The 24,727-nt window shown below is 37.4% G+C and overlaps 1 protein-coding gene across 5 annotated transcripts in view; it reads left to right on the top strand.

Annotated features, from left to right (window-relative positions):
- FASN1 (Fatty acid synthase 1) overlaps positions 1–24,727 on the top strand; it is a 320,602-nt gene that overhangs the window by 207,997 nt on the left and 87,878 nt on the right. For 4 of the 5 annotated variants that reach the window (XM_067766395.1, XM_067766394.1, XM_067766393.1 and 1 more), the window contains exons 2-3: positions 8,521–8,937; positions 18,878–23,011. In XM_067766395.1, coding sequence (XP_067622496.1) covers positions 8,718–8,937; positions 18,878–23,011 — 4,354 coding nt within the window. In that variant the 5' untranslated portion in view covers positions 8,521–8,717. Of the gene's footprint in view, positions 1–7,764; positions 7,832–8,520; positions 8,938–18,877; positions 23,012–24,727 lie in introns of those variants that run through there. The other variant, XM_067766392.1, reaches the window with a different exon arrangement.

The following is a 24,727-nucleotide window of genomic DNA, read 5'->3' as shown; positions in this document are numbered from 1 at the left end:
TTTACCTCTATAGTTATGGAAGGATTTTTAGCGAACAAGCAAACGGATGTCAACTACACTGATTTCAGCAAAGCATTCGATACCGTCAACCATGATTTACTTATTCATAAGCTTGATTTACTGGGCTTTCCGTTTGACCTATTAATGTGGCTGAAAAGCTATCTTTCTAACCAGACCCAAAAAGTCCATTTGAAATGCAATCTCTCGGAATCGTTTGGAGTTTCCTCCGGTGTACCTCAGAAAAGTCAGCTAGGGCCTTTTCTCTTTACCCTATTCATAAATGACTTGCCACAGATAATATTACATTCCCATATTATAATGTATGCGGATGATGTAAAACTAAAATGTAAGCATATGACATTTCACCGAGTGAAGCCATTTTTGAAACCGTATGTAATAGATGGTACCCCTTTGGAGCGTATTTATGTATTGCAAATGATCTAGGTGTTCTTTTTGATCTGAAACTGAGTTTCAATGTGCATATTTCATCTATTGCCAACAAAGCGTTGGGTGTACTTGGATTCGTTAAAATATGGGCTAAAGAGCTCGATGATCCGTACCTCACTAAGATTCTTTACACATCGCTGGTTCGTCCAATACTCAAGTATTGCTCATGCGTTTGGTGCCCTTTTTTTCAAAATCATATAAAGCGTTTTGAGTCAGTTCAAAAGCGATTTTTGATATTCGCATTACGTGGCCTTAATTGGGACTCAAGTCTCCACCTTCCACCATACAGAAGTAGACTTCTTCTTATTAGCTTACCCACTCTGGAAAACCGGAAAATATTACTTGGGGTACTGTTCATCTATAAGCTCATTATTGGAGAAATTGATTCTGCTGACCTTCTCAGCCGATTGTTTTTTGCAGTTCCTCCTAGGGTTTCCAGACACTACGTTCCTGCTTATCTGGTGCTCGCACTACAATGACTTGTATAGCTGAATGTACTTTTGCCACTATACGCAATGCAATACTCGCCTATCTAAACTAAGAGATGCAAGCTATTTTTTTTTTTATATGCCGCAATTATTATTTCTTCCCTAGGAAGCACGATATCATATAAGGATGGATTGGATACATCGGTACTTCAACTAGAATCATTAAAAAGAAAAACGTCTCAACTGGGATTCAAGTCTTCATCTTCCACCATATAGGAATATACTTCTTTTAATTAATTTGCCAGCTCTTGAAACTCGTCAAATATTATTTGATGCAATGTTCATTCAAAAGCTGATCATCGGACTTCTAGATACTTTGTGCCTTTTCATTTACCTCTTTGTCGACAAAACTTTGCCAGATATAATCCTATGCGGATTTGGTGCTCACGATATAATGACCTGTACAACTATATTAGCTCCGAATGTTCATTTGTTGCTTTACATACTGCCATACTCTTGTGTTTGGCCTGATATTTTAAACGAAATAAATAAATAATTAACTACCAACCTCGTTGCATGCAGTTCGGGTGTTCCCCCTACTGGGCATCTGGCTCCTTTATGAGCACGTCGAGTCAGCCCCCTTATGGGCACCAATCTCCTTTCTGAGCACCTCGCGTAAGCTCCCTTCTGAGCTCCTCACGACGACCCGCCACTGGGGACACTTATATCAATTCTTAAATAACATGTGTACATTCTGTATATTATAATTGAATGCGTATAATTATATATAATTTACTTTAATTCCTGGCTTGTAAGTTTATGTACGTTCTTTTCTTGTAATTGAACATATTCTTAGCAGTCGACCGCTTTGTTTTTGAGTTGTTGTTCTTGTTGTTGTAGCGATAAGGTTGCTCCCCGAATGCTTTGGGGAGTGTTACCGATGTGATGGTCCTTTGCCGGATACAGATCCGGTATGATCCGGTAACACAGCACCATTAAGGTGCTAGCCCGACCATCTCGGGAACGATTTATATGGTCACATTAAACCTTCAGCCCATCCCTTCCTCCCTACCACCAAGTTCCATGATGAGCTTGGGGTCGCCAGAGCCTCGTCTGTTAGTGAAACAGGATTTGCCGCGGACAGGTGAGGTTGACAATTGTTTTTGAGTCGACTATAATTTTAAATAAATAAAATAAAAAATAAATATATATAAACTAGCCTTTACCCGCTGCCCCGCCCGCAAGGAAAAAATGAAATGGGCTATTAACGATAGCCTGCTTATCAAGTTATTTGTTAAAAATATGTTTCTGTATAATGTATTTTATTTTTGTAATAGAGTGAAAAAAAGAACTAAATGAGCTGATAACCAGATAGGGTCCCCAAATGATCCCGAAATTCTCCAGAAAAAGCCACGAAATAACCCCGACGGTATCGGGGACAGATCCCGAAAACCATCCATAAATGATGCCGGAAGGGTCCCGAAATGATCCCTAAATAGTCCCGAAAAAGTCCCGAAATGACCCTGACGGGATCCAGAAAACAATCTACGAATAATCCAGTAAAAGCCCCGAAATAACCTGACATAGTACAGAAAAATTACTGAAATTACACCGACGGCATCTCGGACGAATCCCGAAAACCATCCAGAAATGATCCCGACGAAGTCTCGAAATGATCCTGGCGGGATCCCTGACGGATCCGGAAACCATGCACAAATTATGCCTGAAGAAGGGTCCCTAAATTATCCTAAAATAGTCCCGAAATGACCCAGACGGGATCCCGGACGGATCCCGAAAACCATCCAGAAATTATCCTGAAATAGTCCCGAAAGAGTCCCGACCCTGACGGGATCCCGAAAACCATCTATGAATGATCCAATAAAAGTCCCGAAATGACCTGACATAGTAAAGAAAAAGTCCAGAAATTACTCCGACCGGATCCCGGACGGATCCCGAAAACTATCCAGAAATGATCCCTGGTGGCTCCCGAAAACCATCCAGAATTGATCTCTGAAGGGTCCGCAAATGATCCCGAAATAGTCGAGAAAAAGTCCCGAAATATTTTTTGACGGGATCCCGGACGCGTCCCGAAAACCATCCCATTGGATGCCGAAAACCATCCAGAAAGATGCCGGAACGGTCCGGAAAGAGAGTCGCGAAATAACCCCGACGGGATCCCGAAGACCATCGCGAAATAATCAATTACCCCGAAAAAATCCCGAAGTGACACTGACGGGATCCCGAAAACTATCCAGAAATGATGCCAGAAGAGCCCCCAAATGATCCCGAAATAGTCCCGAAAGGAACCTGACGGGATGCCCAAAACGTCCCGAAATGAAACTGACGGGATACCGGACGAATCCCGAAATCATCCAGATTTGATCCCGGAAGGGTGCTGACGGGATTACAAATAAGGTAAAGCTAATTATAAAAGCATGTTCATAAGGCGGCAGACTCGTTGAAGCGAAATAAGAGTTACAAACAAACAAAGCGTGTTAATAAAAACAATTGAAGGATGAAGGACGGCGCCCACTGATCTGGATTTGGCTTTCAGTGGACTTAGGGAAATGAAAAAATTATTAGTTAATAACACAAAAACTTTAATGGGGATCGATTTTAAGTCTCATTACATGGCGTTTTTATATATGAGTATTTTTTCATAAAGTCTTAAACAAAAAAGTCATAGCAAATACAAAAATTGGATGTAAGGGAAAAGTCACATTTTTACCGTTAACTCATTTTCCTCACATTTCCTCAAAACTTGATTAATTTATTTATGTAGTTAGGGTTATATACTATGCAATGTACTCGGTTTCTCGGCTCGAAAATGTTTTTTTTGTTTTTTTTAATGTTAGTATTGCGAATCACTTTAATTCTGGGTAATATTTAAAAACAAAAATATTTGATAAGTCATATTATGTATTTAATTTTTTTATATTGATATTACATTTAATCAAAAATTTAGCTATTCCAGCTTGTTCGTTAATTTTTTGTTTGTTTTTTATAATGCTTACTATTCCAGCGTGTTCGTTAGTACCAAAAGAGTAATTAAAGAAATCTCCAAATATACATACAGGTATATGACAAAAAAAAAAAACTAAGAAAAAAAAAATTTTTATTATTTTAAGTAAATGTTGCGTTTCATATGTAGTATGTATATTCGTACCCAATTAAAATTGAGAAACTAAAATATTTAGTTTTCTGTATCATAGTCGAAATTTTGCGGTAAAAGTAGCAGAGATTTCACTTCTTCGGAGATTTCCTCGATCTCCTCGATGAAATAAATGGGTCAGAAGTAACTAACAAATTATTTAAAATGTCCTCATTTGAGGCTTTGCGGCTAATTTTTCTTGCATGGTCTCGACGATATGCTCTAAAATCTTTATTTCTGGATTCAGCGGCTTCTTCGGACAACTTTCCGATACGAATATAACCAAAATGCTCTATTATTGAAGCTCCGTGTACTAAAATTGTATGTACACTTGAAGGCATGTAATACCATTCATATAGTTCGACGTAAACTCGAATGGTTTCTCTGGCGTACATGTTGAACTTTTGTACATTTATTGGACACCCACATGAAGGTGCCCCTAATATTATAGAGAATCTTTGAATGAGATTTTCACTAACACCAGTTATAGAGGCGGTAGTTTTAATGTCAACGAAAAATCGTCTAGCGGTATTTCCATCATTCGTTGTACCGTGCCCTTGCTTTATCACGTCTACAAATAAACCAGTATGAATAGTAAAAATTATTTTAGTGAAGCCAAAATTGCGGGAAATTGGAAAAAATACCTAGATGTACACATATGCTCGTTAGGTTATGCGGATATGAAACCCGGTTACTAAAAGTGTCATAACTTTTTTAAATTAGGTTTTGCGAAAAAATGTTATATAACAATAAATTATGGAAAAAGATCACAGAATACGAAAATGTACATTTAAAGTCCTAAGTCCCAATTTTTCAATTTCGTTCCACTGTGCGCAGGTAAAGGCTAGTTTATACTAAAACGCTTAATTTGAACATAATAAGAACGGCGGCAGCTCTATTTTCCACATAGCTTGGTAACTGTTAAATATGTATTAAGCAAGATGAGCAGTGTTGTTGATGATGCTTACGAATAAAGGGAATAAGGCCAAATACTCTCTCTTTATCAATCTTATGTGTGTTTGTATATTATTATCTTCCTGTGTTCTTCGCTCCACATACCTGTACCTGATCGTCCCTCACCTAGCACTTAAATGTGCAAAGCCTGCCAGTATGAGCAAAAGGCTCATACGAGCCATTTTGCCCATCGCTGCTCTAGAGTCTTATCCACTTTATAATATAAGGCATCAATACTGCTCGGTCATATTCCAAACAGGTGGGCAGAGGTTAAGGTAGTATTTTTACCAAAGCCAGGGAAACCCGAGCAACTGCCCTCGCCGTATCGACCAATAAGCCTGAGCTCTTTCTCGTAAAGGGTATGGAAAATCTTAGATCAGCGTATCAGGGAGGTCAATCTAAATAACTACCTCTATGTAGGAATCAGTTCGCCTACCAGTCAGTGAAATCCACGTAGACGGATATTCATAGTCTCACGGTAAAAATCGAAAAGGATCTATAATCTAAAAAACATAGCCCTCTGCGCTTTTATTGATATATCAGGAGCCTTCGATAACAGAACACATCAAGCTATCGAAAAAGCTATGATTAACAAGAACATAAGCCCTATAATAATTCGATGGGTGCTGTCCATGTTAAAGAGTAGAAAAATCAATTTGGAACTGGGAGGGACGACTGAATCAATTGCGGCCACAAGAGGATGCCAACAAGGAGGTGTGCTCTCCCCTCTCCTGTGGACCCTGTTAGTTAATGAAAATCAAGGGATTTGACACACAAGGTGCAGATGACCTAGTTATTTGCATCACAGGGATGCACGAGGATGGAATATCAGATCGCATGCAACAAAGCCCTTTGCATCATAGAGAGGTGGTACGATACCAAAGGATTCTCTATCAATCCTAACAAAACTGTTATAGTGCCTTTCACCCGGAGAAGGAAAGCATCCATCCCAGAACCAACCCTGGGTGGTACAAAAATACAATTCTCAATGGACGCTAAATACCTAGGGGTCACACTGGATAGAACCTTACGTGCAATGCTCATTTGGATGCTATCTTAAAAAAAGCAACAAGAGCTTTCTTGCCTGTACTCGTCTCTACGGCAAAACATGGGGGATATCTCCAAAAATGGTATACTGGACATTTAATACTGTTGTAAGGCCAATAGTTACCCATGCTTCCCTAGTTCGGTGGCAGAAGGCCACGCAAAGAACGACAGCAGCTAAACTAAGTTAACTGCATCAAATAGTTTGCGTTGGCATAACGGGTGCGATGGGAACCGCCCCTACTGATGCACTTAATGCTTTAGTGGGAATACCTCCCTTCCCTATTCTGATAGAGAAAGAGGCAACACTAGACGCACTAAGACTTCCAAATATTTCTGAGTTGAAGCAAGGAAATATGATAGGGCATATGAAAGTAATAAGAAAATTCATAGGAAATACCACATTACAACTGCTTGACGTAATGCCCCCTAAGCTCAGAATCTCATGTAACTTTGAAGTGTCCGTTGTGGACAGGATCCACTGGGAAACAGGTAATCCCTATAACGACCCTGACTCAGAGGTCTGGTTCATAGACGGATCGAAAATCGATGACGGAAGAACGGGAGCTGGCATCTGTGGGCCGAACTTCAAGAAATCGATACCAATGGGATGCCACCCAACCATATTTCAGGCAGAAATCCATGCAATAGAAGTCTGCGGTACAGAATGTCTGCGCAGAGGTTCAACATCGAAGAGCATCTACATTATGTCGGACAGCCAGGCGGCCCTGCGTGCCTTGCAATCCTACACAGTTTCGTCTAAGCTAGTGGATGAATGCACTGAAATCTTTAATGATCTGGGAGCCAAAAACAAGGTTTTGTTAGAATGAACATGCAGATTACCTAGCAGGGTGCTATAGCAGCGTTCTATGGTCGAGAACCCTTTTGTGGACTTACAAAAGCACACACCAAGGACACTATAAGTAACTGGGAAACTAAACAATTCAGACGGCACTGAATTGACTGCCCAGGTCAAAGGCAGGCCAAACTTTTTATACTTCCGGCAACTAAAGTATCAGCCAAACTCATTAATTTAAGCAGAGAATACCTAAGAACCCTCACTGGGTACTATACGGGACACTGCGGTCTACGATATCACCTAAGTAAGTTAAATCTATCCGATACCCAAATTTGTTGTTTCTTCTCGTTCACATTCTCTGCGAATGCGTCGCTCTGGCTAGGCAGGGACCATCCCATCTTGGTGGTGGGTAATAATAATCTTTCTAGGGTTTTGAGTAGAAAAGATGTTAAGCTAATAGGCCTGTAGTCGAGTCGTTCTCAATTTTATGTAACTCTCAAAGATTGTTCTTAAATAACCTACAATCGTTCCACCTTCCATCTGCAACAAAGCAGGGAATATTCGGAGATACTTGCAGTTATCTAAAACCTATTTATTTAATAATTTATAAGAAAGCCAAGTTTTTTAATAAAAATGAATAGTACAAAAATGTTGTGCTCATAGTACTGAACATACATACTTATCTCAAAGGAACAAATTATATTAGAAAAAATATAAAATATGTAGGTGTTATTGGTAAATTTACTTAAAAATTAGTAACATAGCTCCAAATGTATATCTTTTCCTTTGGCTTATTTCAGCTCCACCACAGTGTTATAGTCCTAATTAAAAACACAAAGAGGGTGACATAATGCAAATATTATACTTGATCTCAAGGCTCTTCAAAATTGAAACTGTGACTGTCTTGGTAGGAGACTATCATTGTAGTGGTGGTGGTTCAGTCGTTGATTAACGAGCATCGGATCAAGGCATATTCACGCATGTTTGTTAACACTCAAATAATATTTCGTAAATAAATATAATATAATGAACAGTTAAGCCCCCATTACTGATACTTAGCATAGACTTGACTTGACTTGGCGTAAACTTGGCAACTTAGCCACGATTATACTCCACTTGGCGCATACAATCTGGCATCATAATCAGCGATGAAATATATTTTTAAATAAATGTCAAAATGAAATGAAACCAAACAAATGACATCTCAAAATGTCACTTAGAACTTACATAGAAAATCAAAATTCAACAGACTTCTAAGTCAAGTTAAGTGTTGCTAAGTTTTGAGTAATCAGTAACATGCAATGTTCATTTAACAGAACTGTAAGTGACAGTTCTCAAGCCAAGTCAAGTCTATTCTAAGTATCAGTAATGGAGCCTTTAAAAAGTTTAAACATTCTGCTCATGCGCTGTTGATTGCAAAAAGAATTTTTAAAAAAGCCCAACTAAAGAATAGCCTTATTCAATGTTGCTACGCTGCATGCGCAGCGATTATTTCACGAAAAATAATAATACGTGTGAAGTGAGGGCTAACAATTATTTCACTAGCTGACGACCTCTGCTTGAAATAATCCCTGGATTTTTCTTGAAATACCCCAAGTTTTTTACTTGGGATTATGTCACTTGGGACTATGTCATTTCATCCTTATTCACGCTAGATGTATTTCACTACACTCGATTATTTAAATTATTTTCTTCAGTTTTAGCAAGCTGCTTCATAACAACGTTACTATCGATTCCAAGCCTGGTTTTATTAAAAATATTCCAGCGTCACCATTACAAAAAAAGAAATATCACGACCAAATCGTCGCAAGAGACGTCGAAACAAACATACAATAATTCTTCGCACCCGAATTGTTTGCAACAAGCAGAACAGCAGACTGTAAAAGCCAACAATATGCCAGCCCGTTTCGCCGAAAATGTGATAAGTGATAACGGTCCTAGTGTTCCACTAAATTTGGGTGGGCATTATAATCAACATTCGACACTGAATGACGATATCGTGATAACTGGATTCTCTGGCAGACTGCCTGAAAGCTCCAGCATAGAGGAGTTTAAACGGAATCTCTTCAATGGGGTGGATTTAGTCAATGATGATCCGAGACGTTGGGACCGAGGTAAATAAACAACATTTTTCAAACAAATATTCATATACTCATATACGTCCATATTAATAATATTCATTGGCAGAGATGGCAAAATTGAATGCATTAGAGCTTTGAAGTAAAGATGATTTTAAAGCAGAGCTTTTTTCAAATTTAATATAAATGGAAAATATAAATATATTGATGTTGAAAAAAAACTGGTGGGAAACTGACCATTGGCTAAGAGTAATAAAGTCAAAGGAAACAAATAAAATCTTATAGTACTTTTATTTTAATAAATGTATTGTGCTGAAACTTTACATACTGCTTCTTCTGACCACTACTAAAAATGGGTCTAGCCAGTATATAACTACGCCCCCTTTTTATACTCAGCTGAGCAGAAATTCGAAAAACCGAAAAAGTACGATAATTCATTACCAAAGACGGATAAAGCCATGAAACTTGGTAGGTGGGTTGACGTTGTGACGCAGAATAGAAAATTAGTAAAATGGGCGAGGTACCGCCCACTTTTAAAAGAAGGTAATTTAAAAGTTTTGCAAGCTGTAATTTGGCAGTCGTTGAAGATATAATAATGAAATTTGCCAGGAACGTTACTCCTGTTACTATATGTGTTCTAAATAAAAATTAGCAAAATGGTATGACGAACACGGCCACTTTAAAAAAAAATTTTAAAGTCAAATTTTAACAAAAAATTGAATATCTTTACGGAATATTAGTAAACTATGTTAACATTCAACTCCAGTAATGGATGGTGCAACAAAATACAAAAATTAAAGAAAATTTCAAAATGGGTGTGACTCCGCCCAATCCTTGTAAAATTCGGTAGGGGCATAGCTTCTATGCCGATAACTGTTTTCTGTGAAAATGGGCGAAATCGGTTGAAGCCGCGCCCAGTTTTTATACACAGTCGACCGTCTGTCCTTCCGCTCGGCCGTTAACACGATAACTTGAGCAAAAATTGATATATTTTTACTAAACTTAGTTCATGTACTTATCTGAACTCACTTTATCTTGGTATTAAAAATGGGCGAAATGCGACTATGACCACTCCCACTTTTTCGATATCGAAAATTTCGAAAAATTAAAAATATGCCATAATTTTATATCAAATACGCAAAAAGGGATGAAACGTGGTGATTGGATTGGTTTTTTGACGCAAAATATAACTTTAGAACAAACTTTGTAAAATGGGCGTGACACCTACCATATTAAGTAGAAGAAAATGAAAAAGGTCTGCAGGGCGAAATCAAAAGCCCTTGGAATCATGGCAGGAATACTGTTCGTGGTGTTACATATATAAATAAATTGGCGGCACCCGACAGATGATGTTCTGGGTCACCCTGGTCAACATTTTGGTCGATATCTCGAAAACGCCTTCCCGTGTACAACTAACTTTAAAGTGTTTGGATGAGTTACCGCATTGTTTAAATAGAAATAAAGACAACCGCGATAATAAACAAAAACACTCTGAAGACTCACCTAACGCTTTGAATCTTAATCCTGCTCAGAACATTAATCTTCCGCAAGTGGAGCTCATAGACTTGGTTTCCCTAATCCGCAAGCTGTGGTTCCATCCACTTCTAAGGCCGCGGAAAAAATATTAGAGTCTCAAACTGTAACTTCTCAATCTGTGACTTCTTATTCAGAAGCACCGGCTAAGAAGCTGGCTGTAGTCCCGCTCAAAAAATCGATTTTTATACTCAGTTGAGCAGAGCTCACAGAGTATATTAACTTTGATTGGATAACGGTTGGTTGTACAGGTATAAAGGAATCGAGATAGATATAGACTTCCATATATCAAAATCATCAGTATCGAAAAAAAATTTGATTGAGTCATCTCCGTCCGTCCGTCCGTCCGTCCATCCGTTAACACGATAACTTGAGTAAATTTTGAGGTATCTTGATGAAATTTGGTATGTAAGTTCCTGGGAACTCATCTCAGATCGCTATTTAAAATGAACGATATCGGACTATAACCACGCCCACTTTTTCGATATCGAAAATTTCGAAAAATCGAAAAAGTGCGATAATTCATTACCAAAGACGGATAAAGCGACGAAACTTGGTAGGTAAATTGAACTTATGACGCAGAATGGAAAATTAGTAAAATTTTGGACAATGGGGGTGGCACCGCCCACTTTTAAAAGAAGGTAATTTAGAAGTTTTGTAAGTTGTAATTTGGCAGTCGTTGAAGATATCATGATGAAGTTTGGCAGGAACGTTACTCCTATTACTATATGTATGCTTAATAAAAATTATCAAAATCGGAGAACGACCACGCCCACTTAAAAAAAAATTTAAAGTCAAATTTAAAAAAAGTTAATATCTTTACAGTATATAAGTAAATTGTATCAACATTCAACTTCAGTAATGATATGGTGCAACAAAATACAAAAATAAAAGAAAATATCAAAATGGGCGTGGCTCCGCCCTTTTTCATTTAATTTGTCTAGGATACTTTTAATGCCATAAGTCGAACAAAAATTTACCAATGGATTGGTTTATTGACGCAAAATATAACTTTAGAGAAAAACTTTGTAAAATGGGTGGGAGACCGACCAACCATATTAAGTAGAAGAAGATGAAAAAGTTCTGCAGGGCGAAATCAAAATCCCTTGGCAGGAATACTGTTCGTGGTATTACATATATAAATAAATTAGCGGTACCCGACAGATGATGGTCTGGGTCACCCTGGTCCACATTTTGGTCGATATCTCGAAAAAGCCCTCACATATACAACTACCATCAATCCCTTTTAAAACCCTCATTAATACCTTTAATTTGATACCCATATCGTACCCATTGGACCCCTGGTCCACCTTTATGCCGGTATTTCGAAAAGGCGTCTACCTATAGAACCAAGGCACACTCCCTTATAAAATACTCATTAGCACCTTTCGTTTGATACCCATATTGTACAAACGCATTCTAGACTGAACCCTGGTCCACTTTTATAACGATATCCCGAAAAGGCGTCCACCTATAGTACTAAGGCCCAATCCCTTTATAAATACTCAATAACACCTTTCGTTTGATACCCATATTGTACAAACGCATTCTAGAGTCATCCCTGGTCCACCTTTATGGCGATATCTCGAAAAGGCGTCCACCTATAGAACTAAGGCCCACTCCCTTTTAAAATACTCATTAACACCTTTCATTTGATACCCATATCGTACAAACAAATTCTATAGTCACCCCTGGTCCACCTTTATGGCGATATCTCGAAAAGGCGTCCACCTATAGAACTAAGGCCCACGCCCTTTTAAAATACTCATTAACACCTTTCATTTGATACCCATATCGTACAAACAAAGTCTAAAGTCACCCCTGGTCCACCTTTATGGCGATATCTCGAAAAGGCGTCCACCTATGGAATTAAGGCCCACTCCCTTTTAAAATACTCATTAACACCTTTCATTTGATACGCATATCGTACAAACAAATTCTAGAGTCAGCCCTGGTCCACCTTTATGGCGATATCCCTAAATGGCGTCCATCTATATAAAATACTCTTGAATTCCTTCCATTTGATACACATGTCATACAAACACATTCCAGGGTTACCCTAGGTTCATTTTCCTACATGGTGATTTTCCCTACTTTGTCTGCATAGCTCTCAACTGAGTATGTACTGTTCGGTTACACCCGAACTTAGCCTTCCTTACTTGTTGTATCTCGCTTTGACAAAGACACTTCCGTTGAGGATATCAAGTCTTATGTCACGTCGAAAATTAAGGCTGACGGCATGACTTTAAGAAAATTTAAATTTAATTACGAAAGAAACATTTCTTCATTTAGAATTGATGTCTAATCAAAAGATTTTGATAAACTTTTGGACAGCGCATTTTGGCCGCCGGGGCTTTTGTTCGCAAATTTGTGCATAAGACTATTGGGATTACTCAAAATGTAGCGAAAATTCCTCCTCAAAGTTCCGACCTGAAAAACTTAATTTAACATCTTGCTTAAGCTTTACTATCAAAACGTTAGAGGCTTAAATACTAAATTAGCTGACTTATATTTGAAAACCATTCACTGTAACTATAATATTATTGCTTTTACCGAAACATGGCTTAAACCCAATGTTTTAAATTCCGAAATTTTTTGCGGTGAGTATCAGACCTATAGAAATGATCGCTTAAATAGGACCGGAGGTGGTGTCTTGCTAACTGTACATTCTTCAATTCCATCTGAATATGTTAATTTAGCCGAAGTTGATTCCATCGGATTTAAATGCATCTGAATCTTACTAGGCCGGGATCATATTTACTTAGCCGTTTGCTATATTCCACCATCTTCAGATCTATCAGTGTATATGCACCATATTTCACTGTTACAATCAGTCAGTTCGATGATAAAGCCCACGGACTCAATGATTGTTTTAGGCGACTTTAACCTGCCACATATATCTTGGAATACCATTGATCACAATATTGTCCCCGTATCATCCAAGATGCATAACAATGACTTTTTGGATGGAATTACTGATCTTTGCCTTAATCAGATCAACTTCTTTCCGAATAAGTATGGAAAATTCTTAGATTTAGCATTTGTTGACGACATATCTAATTCTCTATAAATCGGTGTGAACCTCTTGTTTTGCCGAAGACGTTTACCATCCTTCTCTTGAGATAACTTACGAAATCATAAGCAACGAAGTCGGCTGCACTAACAAAACACGTGTATCTAGCAAATGCTTTGATTTTTCCAAAACTAATTTCAACAATTTAAATAAAGAGCTTTCTGAGATAACGTGGCCTCGATATAAAGAGGATGTAGGACAAAACGTTTTACATTTTAATAAAACCATTTATACTTTATTTGAAAAACATGTGCCCAAACGCATATGCTCGTACATTGAACCAGTGCAAGTCTGGTTTGCTAAGGATTTAAAAGCTTTAAAAAATAAGAAATCACGTTTATTCAAATTATATAAGAGAACCGGTTTACATTCTGATTATGCACAGTACGTTATTTTCCGTCATAAGTATTTTGAGCTTAATAAAAAGTGTTATAAAGCTTACATATGTAAAATTAAAAGAAACCTTATTTGCAACCCGAAGTCTTTTTATGATTTCGTAAATTCTAAACGCAGAACTAACGTGTTTCCTTCTGCCATGAAGTTTAGAAATAGAATTTCCAGCGACGATCAAGAGATTGCAAATTTCTTCGCTCAATTCTTTCACTCTAATTACTCTGCTGTGGTTGATTCATCACCTTCAAATTATCCGTATGAGCTCCATTCTAGTAACTCAATATATACCCTACATTTGTCGCCTGAAGATGTTCTACTACATCTAAATACCCTAAAAGAATCCTTCAAATACGGTCCCGAGTTGATCCCAAAATGTTTTCTTAAAAAATGTGCGGAATACATTTACCAGCCCTTACTGAACTGTTTAACCTCTCTTTAAAAAATGGCATTTTCCCGACGGCTTGGAAGGAATCTTTTCTTATCCCACTCCATAAAAAAGGAAGCAAGTCGTCTATTGAAAACTATCGTGGAATAGCAAAGCTCTCCGCTATCCCTAAGCTTTTCGAAGCAATCGTTACTAATCACCTTACATTTTCGATTTCTACATTGATAGATAGTTCTCAGCATGGCTTTTGTAGAGCCAAATCAACCACAACAAATTTGCTTGAATTTACAACTCACGTCTTTAATGGGTTTAGAAACGATCATCATACCGACGTTATATACACTGATTTCAGCAAAGCATTCGACAAAGTACGCCACTCATAACTTGTTTATAAACTCGAATTGCTTGGTTTTCAACCTGGACTAACTCGCTGGATCCCCTCCTATATTTGCGTTAGAACTCAAAGAGTCATTTTAAAAACATTTGTTCGATTGTCATCGATGTTCCCTCCGGTGTGCCTCAGGGCAGCCATCTCGGTCCTATTCTGTTTTTGATCTTTATAAACGATGTTTCCACAACTATAAAATATTCTAAAATTTTAATGTATGCCGACGACGTAAAACTTTTTAAGTCATACGCGTCGGTTGATGAACGTTCTGTACTCCAGGCGGATTTAAATCGTTTAGTTACTTGGTGTAATGCGAATTTTATGCCTCTCAACATAAAAAATCCATGTGGTTTTCACGTGGGAACATACAGCCAGCTTCCTACACAATTAGTGGCCAAACTCTGGAAAGCGTTGATGTTTTTGTCGACTTGGGAGTTGCAATGAATTGCAAACTTAGTTTCAACCCTCATATTAATCCCACAGTCAATAAAGCAAGAGGAGTTTTAGCATATGTGAAAAGATGGGCAGAAGAGTTTAGTGACCCTTACGTTACAAAAACCCTTTTTACATCATTGGTGAGGCCGATATTAGAATATGGATCAATAATTTGGAATCCGCGTTATCAAGTTCATATGGATAGACTAGAATCAATTCAAAAACAGTTTTTACTTTTCGTCTTGAGAAATCTTCAATGGGACTCTCCGTATAATCTTCCTCCTTACACTAATCGATTAAAACTAATAAATCTTCCTACCCCTGCAAGTCGTAGAGAAATGCTAGGTGTACTATTTACGGCCAGACTTTTAAATGGATCGATTTCAAGCCCATTTCTTTTGAACGAAGTAAACTTGAATGTTCTATGCAGAGTTTCAAGGTATTATAAACCTATAATTCTTAAATAATGCAGACACAATTTTCAACTACACGAACCTTTATATGTTTGTATGAAGTTTATAACTCTCACTCGAGAATAATTGATGTTTCGGACTCGCTCTTTGCCATAAAAAAGACGGTTCTATCTTCTCTTAATAATTAAAAAATTATATTTAAGTATACTATTAATCTATTGTCTTTTGCGAATCTATATTTCTCAGCTGATGAGTTTCTCTGTAGCTGAGCGGTTTTAGATATCGGCGCTTAAGAAGCCACTGCCTCTCAACGATTCGGTAACAAAAAAATTATAAATAACACATAAATAAGAATTAGGATACAAAAAAAAAAAGTATGTATGAATTAAACAAAAAACAGGATTAGCCCCGTTTCATCGGGCCACTTGAGGGCATTGCGCTGCCACAACGTCCGAAAAAAAAAAAACAAAAAAAAAAGGGCCACTCCCTTTTAAAACCCTAATTAATACCTTTAATTTGATACCCATATCGAAACACAACAAAAAAATTATAAATAACACATAAATAAGAATTAGGATACAAAAAAAAAAAAAGTATGTATGAATTAAACAAAAAACAGGATTAGCCTCGTTTCATCGGGCCACTTGAGGGCATTGCGCTGCCACAACGTCCGAGAAAAAAAAAAAAACAAAAAAAAGGGCCACTCCCTTTTAAAACCCTACTTAAAACCTTTAATTTGATACCCATTTCGAAACACATTATAGAGTCACCCCTGGTTCACCTTTATGGCTATATCTCGAAAAGGCGTCCACTTATAGAATTAAGGCCCACTCGCTTTTAAAATACTCATTAACACCTTTCTTTTGATACCCATATCGTACAAACACATTCTAGAGTCACCCCTGGTCCACCGTTATAGCGATATCTCGAAAAGGCGTCCACCTATAGAACTAAAGCCCACTCCCTTTTAACATACACTTTATTACCTTTCATTTGATACCCATGCCATACAAACACATTCCAGGGTTACCCTAAGTTTATTTTCCTACATGATGATTTTCCCTTTTAGACAAAGGATGAAGGAAAATCGTTCCAAAAAACGTCACTCTTGGTCTACAATTTGGACAATATTTCCCAAACGTATGTTATATGGTATTAAAAACCACTTATAAACCATCTACGAAACCAACGCAGCTAAGCTCTCAGCTGAGTATGTAATGTACGGTTACACCGGAACTTGGTCTTCCTTACTTGTTTATATCAAATATTTTCCATAAATGCATAAATATAGACTTATGACAAGTATTCTAAGTGTACATTGATTTAAGACGCCACGTGCCTTTAAATAAGGTTTGGCCAGTGATAGTATATGTAGAAAATGCGGGTTGGAGGAGGAAACGATAACGCACGTTTTGTGGTCATGCCCTGCGCTTGTCAGGCTAAGACTCCAGCTATTAGGAGTGATACAGCTGTCAGATCTTTAAGCAGCAAGTGGCATAGGTCCTAGGAAGCTTCTAGTATTTGCAAAGAGGACGGAGTTATTTTATAACATAGGTCCTGGTTTTTGATAGGATTTTTCAGTTTGGACGTTAAACAAGCACTACGGACTCAACTTAGTCTATGCGAGGTCCTCATGCATCGGCCAGTTCAACCTAACCTAACCAATAAATGCAGTTGCTTAATATTTTACCACCTCAAAGAGCAATTGTCCCACAAGTTTGGTATGCAGATTTTTCACGTAGAGCTAACTTAAGCTGCATAAAACTAAAAAAAAAAAAAATGGGGACTGCTACACCTACTTATTTAAGGAGCTTTTCGTAAGGGAATTTCGTATGATTCTTTAATATTCAAAGAATAACTGCCCTAAAAAAATCACGAACATATCGCTACCCAAAGCTTATGAAATCCCCTTTTAAAAAAAAGGCGTCACTACGCCCATTTTTATACTCAGTGTGCTTTGCACACAGAGTATATTAACTTTGATTGGATAACGGTTGGTTGTACAGGTATAAAAGAATCGAGATAGAAATAGACTTCCATATATCAAAATCATCAGTATCGAAAAAAAATTTGATTGAACCATGTCCGTCCGTCCGTCTGTCTGTCCGTTAATACGATAACGAGAGTAAATATTGAGATATCTTCACCAAATTTGGTACACGAGCTTATCTTGACCCAGAATAGATTGGTATTGAAAATGAGCGAAATCGGATGATAACCACGCCCACTTTTTATATATATAACATTTTGGAAAGCACAAAAAACCTGAATATTTAGTAAATAATACACCTAGAATGTTGAAATTTGACATGTGGACTGATATTGAGACTCTTGATAAAAATTTGAAAAAAAATTTTTAATGGCCGGGGCACCGCCTACTTGTGATAAAATCAATTTTACAAATATTATTAATCATAAATCAAAAATCCAAAAACCTATCGTAACAAAATTCTGAGTATATAATGTTCGGTTACACCCGAACTTAGACACCTTTACTGGTTAAAGATAATTATGAATTTTTAAAAATAACCTGCGTACACCCTAGCGGGTTAGGGTTCTTAGAATATACCCGCGGCCGGTATGCCTATCGTAAGAGGCGAAAAAAATACCAAATTGATTGTGGTTGTGTGGCTGAACCTTTTCAAGGGATTGCTAGCGCAATATATAACTTCTCCAACCCTATTGTCAACCATGCCTGCCAAATTGTAAAACAATAGCTGTATTAGGAGTTGAAGCATCGGAAATTGTATTTTTTGGAAATATTTGAAATATACAAATGAGAAGGTTATATGCCGATAACGCCCATTTTTACTAGCAGCCTCACTTGTGGTAAGATGAAGCAGTTTGTCAAATTTCCGTACCATATCGTTATTAAAATATAAATGATCGTAGTATCCAGTGACGGATCTTAACAAATAAAAACTCTTTGTTTAGGCAATTCACAAGGTCTTCTATTCGCAGTATGTGGTATGCTTTAATTAAATTTTATATTGGAAACCATGAAAACAATTCAAATCTTAAAATTTTATACGTTGGCGGTTTTTTTTTTGTTACGTTGGCGGTTTTCGAAATGGGTCCATCGCAATATGCCAGTAAATGTTTCTTTCTTTTCTTTCTCTTAGAAAACAAAATAATTGAAATTCAATTATTATAAGCCGGTGTTGAGCTCATGAATTCTTAAATATAAGTTAAAATTTTATAGGAATACGGCACTTGTGAATTGCCCACTTAAATTTTTAGATCCTTCGCATTTTTCCATTTACATACAATTTTTAAATTTAATACATTACTTTTTTCCATTATTTGCATTTTTCGCAGCTCATTGTAATAATATGCTGTTATGTATTGTTTCATAGGTCTATACGGTTTGCCTGAAAGGATAGGAAAAATTAAGGCAGATGACTTGGAAGTGTTTGATCAGCAGTTTTTTAGTGTTTCCGCAAAACAGGCTGAATGTATGGATCCTCAAATGCGTATGCTACTCGAATCTACATACGAGGCCATTATAGATGCAGGTATAAACCCTGCGGAATTACGTGGGACGCGTACTGGGGTATATATCGGGGTATCGAATTCCGAAACTGAGAATCATTGGACTGAAAACGCTGACCGTGTAAATGGGTACGGTTTGACTGGATGTGCCCGTGCTATGTTTGCAAATCGTATTTCTTACACATTTGATTTGAAAGGGCCAAGTTTTGCAGTTGATACTGCTTGCTCTAGTTCATTATATGCTCTGTCCCAAGCCTTTTCGGACATACGTTCTGGAAGGTGTGATGCAGCTATAGTGTGTGGTTCAAATTTGATTTTAAAACCGGAAATGTCGTTGCAATTCAAACGTTTAAATATGTTGAGTGACGCTGGTATGTGCAAAGCTTTTGACGAGACGGGCGCCGGATACGTGCGTTCCGACGGTGTCGTAGTTTTGTTTTTACAACGAGCTTCAGTGGCTAAGAGAGTTTATGCTTCAATACTAAATGCGCGCACAAACACGGATGGATTTAAGGAACAAGGAATCACTTATCCTGACGGACGTATGCAAAACCGTTTGATTCGTGAAACTTACGAGGAAATAAATTTAGATCCCAATGAAGTTGTATATGTAGAAGCTCATGGCACAGGTACTAAAGTTGGTGACCCTCAAGAGGTTAATTCGATTACTGATTTTTTTTGTAAAACTCGTAAAACTCCGCTATTGATTGGCTCCGTCAAATCAAATATGGGTCACTCTGAGCCAGCATCTGGAGTTTGCTCTATTGCCAAGATTTTGATTGCTATGGAAGAAGGAGTAATCCCCAGTAACTTGCATTACAGTAAACCTAACCCTGATTTGTATGGCTTAATGGATGGCCGCTTAAAAGTGGTCGACAAAAATATGCCATGGAGTGGAGGCATCATTGGTCTTAATTCGTTTGGCTTTGGTGGCGCGAATGCACACATAATTCTTAAATCGAATCCAAAACCAAAAACTGTAACCCCGCGGGATGGACCTCCAAAACTAGTTATCAGCTCAGGTCGAACAATGGATGCTGTGCAAGATCTACTTGAAGACGCTGCTGACCATCGGGATGATGATGAATATCTTGCACTAATCAATGGTATACATATTAAGCCCATACCATTACATTATTATCGCGGCTATGACGTTTTGTCTAGTAAAGGTTCAGTGCAGCGGGAAATAATCGAGTATTCTGAAGAGAGACGACCCATTTGGTTTATATATTCTGGTATGGGAAGTCAATGGGCAAGTATGGCTAAAGATCTTCTCCATTTTGATGTAATTAATAAATCGGTTCATCGTTGCGCTGAAATTTTACGCCCAGAAGGTGTTGATGTTCTTGAGATACTAACTCGTTCTACTGAGGATAAGTTCGCCGATATTGTCAGCTCATTTGTATCAATTACAACAATGCAGGTTGCCCTTACTGATCTGTTGTCCTCTCTTGGCATCCACCCTGAAGGCATTGTTGGACACTCTGTTGGTGAACTCGGATGCGCATATGCAGATGGTGGTATAACGGCCGATCAAGCTGTGCTTGCCACGTACTGGAGAGGTCGCGCTATTAAAGAGTCAAATCTACCCAAAGGAAAAATGGCTGCTGTAGGATTATCGTGGGATGAAGCACATAAACGTGTGCCAGCTGATTGTTATCCAGTATGTCATAACAACCAAGATAATTGCACCATTGCTGGTCCAGGTGATTCGATTGATGCTCTTGTAGAGAAACTAAACTCCGAAGGAGTATTTGCCAGGGCTGTTAGTTCAGCCGGTTTCGCATTTCACAGTAAATATATAGCTGGTGCAGCACCAAAGTTAAGACAAATGTTAGAAAAAATTATTCCAACAGCTAAAAACCGCACAGAACGTTGGATAAGTAGTAGTATACCAGAAAGTGCATGGAATACTCCTGTTGCAAAGCAGTCATCCGCAGCGTATCATGTGAACAATATGCTTTCACCTGTGTTATTCTATGAAGCATTACAGCATATACCACCTAACGCAATTTGCATAGAAATAGCACCACACGGTTTACTGCAAGCCATTCTTAAGCGATCACTTGGGAGTGATGCTACTAACATAAGTTTAATTAAACGTGGCCACCACAATAACTCTGAATTTCTTTTGGCTAATATTGGAAAGTTATATGCAGCTGGAGGACAACCTCAGGTTCAAAATTTGGTACGACCGATATCCTACCCCGTTGGGCGTGGAACTCCGATGCTAAATTCCAAAGTAGGATGGGACCATTCTCAAAGATGGTTGGTACCTAAATATGGTGCGTCCAAATCTTCAGGTGATACAGTAATAGAAATTGATTTGTCAAATGAAGATGATGCATTCTTAATAGGCCACACTATTGATGGTCGTATATTGTTCCCTGCAACCGGTTACATGACTCTGGCATGGATGACTTTCTCAAAAATGCGCGGCGTTGAATTCAATAAGGCAGCTGTCGTAATGGAAGATTTGGTATTTCATCGTGCGACTATTTTAAATAAGGAAAGTGTTACTAAATTCGGTATCAACTTCTTTCATGGTACTGGCGCATTCGAAATCTGTGAAGGAGGAAGTTTAGCTATGTCAGGTAAAATCAAAGTAGTTGATAACATAACTCAAGAAGAGCTGCCATTGGAACCACTTCAATCGAATACTATTGCACGGGAGTTAATTGCAAATGATGTTTACAAAGAATTACGTCTTCGCGGCTACGATTATGGAGGAATTTTCCGAGGTATTGTTACATCAGATATTTCTTCTCGTACTGGCAAGTTGCAATGGGTAGACAACTGGATTAGCTTTATGGATACGATGTTGCAATTCAGTATATTGAGTAAGAATTTACGTGAACTCTACTTGCCTACTCGCATTGAAAAAGCAGTAATCAATCCAGGGAAGCATCTCGAAGTATTATCTCAATTACCCCAAGAAGATCTCACTAGTGTTGGTATACCCGTTTACATGTATAGCGATATTAATGTTATCAAGAGTGGAGGAGTGGAATTACGAGGACTCAAAGCTTCTTTGGCGCAAAAGCGACCAAATTCTCAAAATCCACCAACGCTGGAGCGATATACATTTATTCCAAATTCGACCCACTCAGATCTATCACATGCGCTATCAATAGCGATTCAACTTATCATTGATAATTCTGAACGTTCTTTCAAAATAAAAGGAGTGGAATTGGCAAACGGGCGGAATCCGGATTCGTTGGTTGCTGGAAAACTTGTTCAATTAATAGAGGGTGAACCTGCTGTTGCCGCTGACATTGCTGTGGCCACTTCAAGTAAAGATGAGGAAAGTATCAAAACATCTTTAAGTGATTTTGGGGTTCGTGTAGTTTCAAAAAATATCACTAAAGAGACGGTAGAGCAGAATTGTAATTTCTTATATGGAAACGATATACTTTCTCGTCCGGATACAGTGGTTCTAGAAAATTGCGTTGGTAGTATCAAGGATAATGGCTTTTTAATTTTCGATGAGAGCTTGAACTCATACAAGAAATCTGGTTCAGAAGTTTTATCCAAATATGGATTTGTTGCTGTTCAAGAGTTTTATAATGCTGATTCCAGAATTTTAGTTGTGACTAGACGTTCTGTTGAAGTAAATAAGCGAAAATCTATGGTTATAAACGTAACTGAAAGGAACTTTGATTGGTTGGAGGAATTGAAAATGTGTCTTGCAAAGGCCGCAGAGGAACAAACATATATTTATATTGTTAGCCAAGGAGAAGAGCTGTTCGGGGCTATTGGTTTAACCACATGTGTCACCTACGAAAACGGTGGTAAATTTGTTAGAACCTTCTTTATTCAAGACAAAAATGTAGAAAGGTTCTCTTTGACATCACAATTTTATCAGGAGCAACTTGGGAAAGATTTGACATCAAATGTTTTTAAAAATGGTAGCTGGGGGACATTCAGACATTTAAAACTGGAAAAGGAGCTAGCAACATTACAAGTGGAGCATGCTTATGTTAATGCTCTAGTCAAAGGTAAGTTGAAAGTAATAGTTACATGTCTTCTCACATTCAATCCACTTCTTTTCATCCAAGCATTATTAAATTTATTTATACATTTTTTGTCTTATAAATATACTCTAATGAAAGATAATCCTCCAATTAATTCATGAAAATATCCAATAACCAATACAACATAAAGCACTAATAAAAAGCTTAAACAATCATAATCTTGATAGAAATCAGTAAGGCTTGAGGATGTTTATGGCCTCTTGACATTGTGTCATATTCATTGACACTTTTTCCCGTGCTCTGGGATATACTAAATGGATCTATACAACGAGCTTTGGCAGTTGTCTAAATTTTTTCTTTCGTCTATTCTAATTTAAACAATTTTTTCATTTAAGAAAAAATTTTTGATTAAAATAATAAGATAAAATAATTATTTAATGATTTGTGAAAAATTTAAACAACGTGACATCAGGACGGACAAGGCGACAGCTGTTTCGATTATACCTTGTAAATCTCTTCAAAGCCTTTTCTCCCGTCCTGATGTCACGTTGTTTAAATTTTTCACAAATTATTAAATAAATTATAAAATTAAAAAAAATTGCTTCAAATAAATGTTTTCATACATTTGAAAAAGCAATATGGGCAATCCCCGATTATTAAAATAATTATTGTTAGACATTTACAAGTCAGTAGGCCGATATAGCAACAAAAATTGTTAGTATATCCCAGAGCACGTGGAAAGGGTTTCAATGAATATGACACTATGGCATCATTGCCCTAAAACAAGTCCAATTTTCACATCGTTTCTGCAACAGATGTCGCAGCGCTGTAAGTAATTGGTAAGAAACAGGAGGGAAGTAGAAATAATGAATGAAGACAAACAAACAACCGCTGTGATAATTTAAAAAAAATAATCATTTAAGGAAAAATGTATCATAACAATAATAAGATAAAATAATTATTGTTAGGCCTTGATCTCGATTCGAACCTGCGATCTTAAAACTCAGTAGGCCAATAAAACAACAAAAATTGTTAAAAAACAAATACAAATCTTAATTCTTCAGCCTCGGTCTAATACTTTATATACCTATGTATTCAGTAACAAAGTACATGGCAATATTAGGCGTTTTCTTTCTAAAGCTTCAAACATTTTTTATGCTCGCTTAGAAAAAAATTTCAATTGGAAAACAAAAACAAATTAAGCGAGGTGTTTAACTTGTTTTTGCTTTTCAATTGAAATTTTTTTCCTAGGCGAGCAGAAAAACCGTTGAACCAAACTAAAAAAAACGCCCTATTATACTAAGCCAATAAAAAGAAAAAATCAGCATTTGACTCCTTGCATACATATTGTAGGGATACTAGTAAATAAAGCACAACAAAAGCATAGCGAGCAAAAACCCATTCATGTAAACAATGAAGCTAAGAGCTAAGAGAATATTTCACAAACATATATGTATGTAGTCAGCAGCTTCGAGCGAAGAATAAAGAGAAATAGAGAAGCTATTTCACACACACATAACCCCATGACGGAACGATACAAGGTGGCAGCATGGTGACATACCTACAAACATAAATAAAAATTCTATGTATTTTGTTTTTGTAAATTCGATGGACAAATGTCAAAAAGGTACTGCGCCGAAAGTTGATGTATCAAATCAAAAAAAAAAAGGGTATGATCAGCTGTCCCATGCTGCCACCTTGTATCGTTCCGCCATGCATAACCCACAGCTACCAACGAAG

This window comes from Eurosta solidaginis, chromosome 2 (assembly GCF_040869045.1).
Source record: "Eurosta solidaginis isolate ZX-2024a chromosome 2, ASM4086904v1, whole genome shotgun sequence".
NCBI classification, from domain to species: Eukaryota; Metazoa; Arthropoda; class Insecta; order Diptera; family Tephritidae; genus Eurosta; species Eurosta solidaginis.
This window is presented reverse-complemented; position numbering and strand designations above follow the sequence as displayed.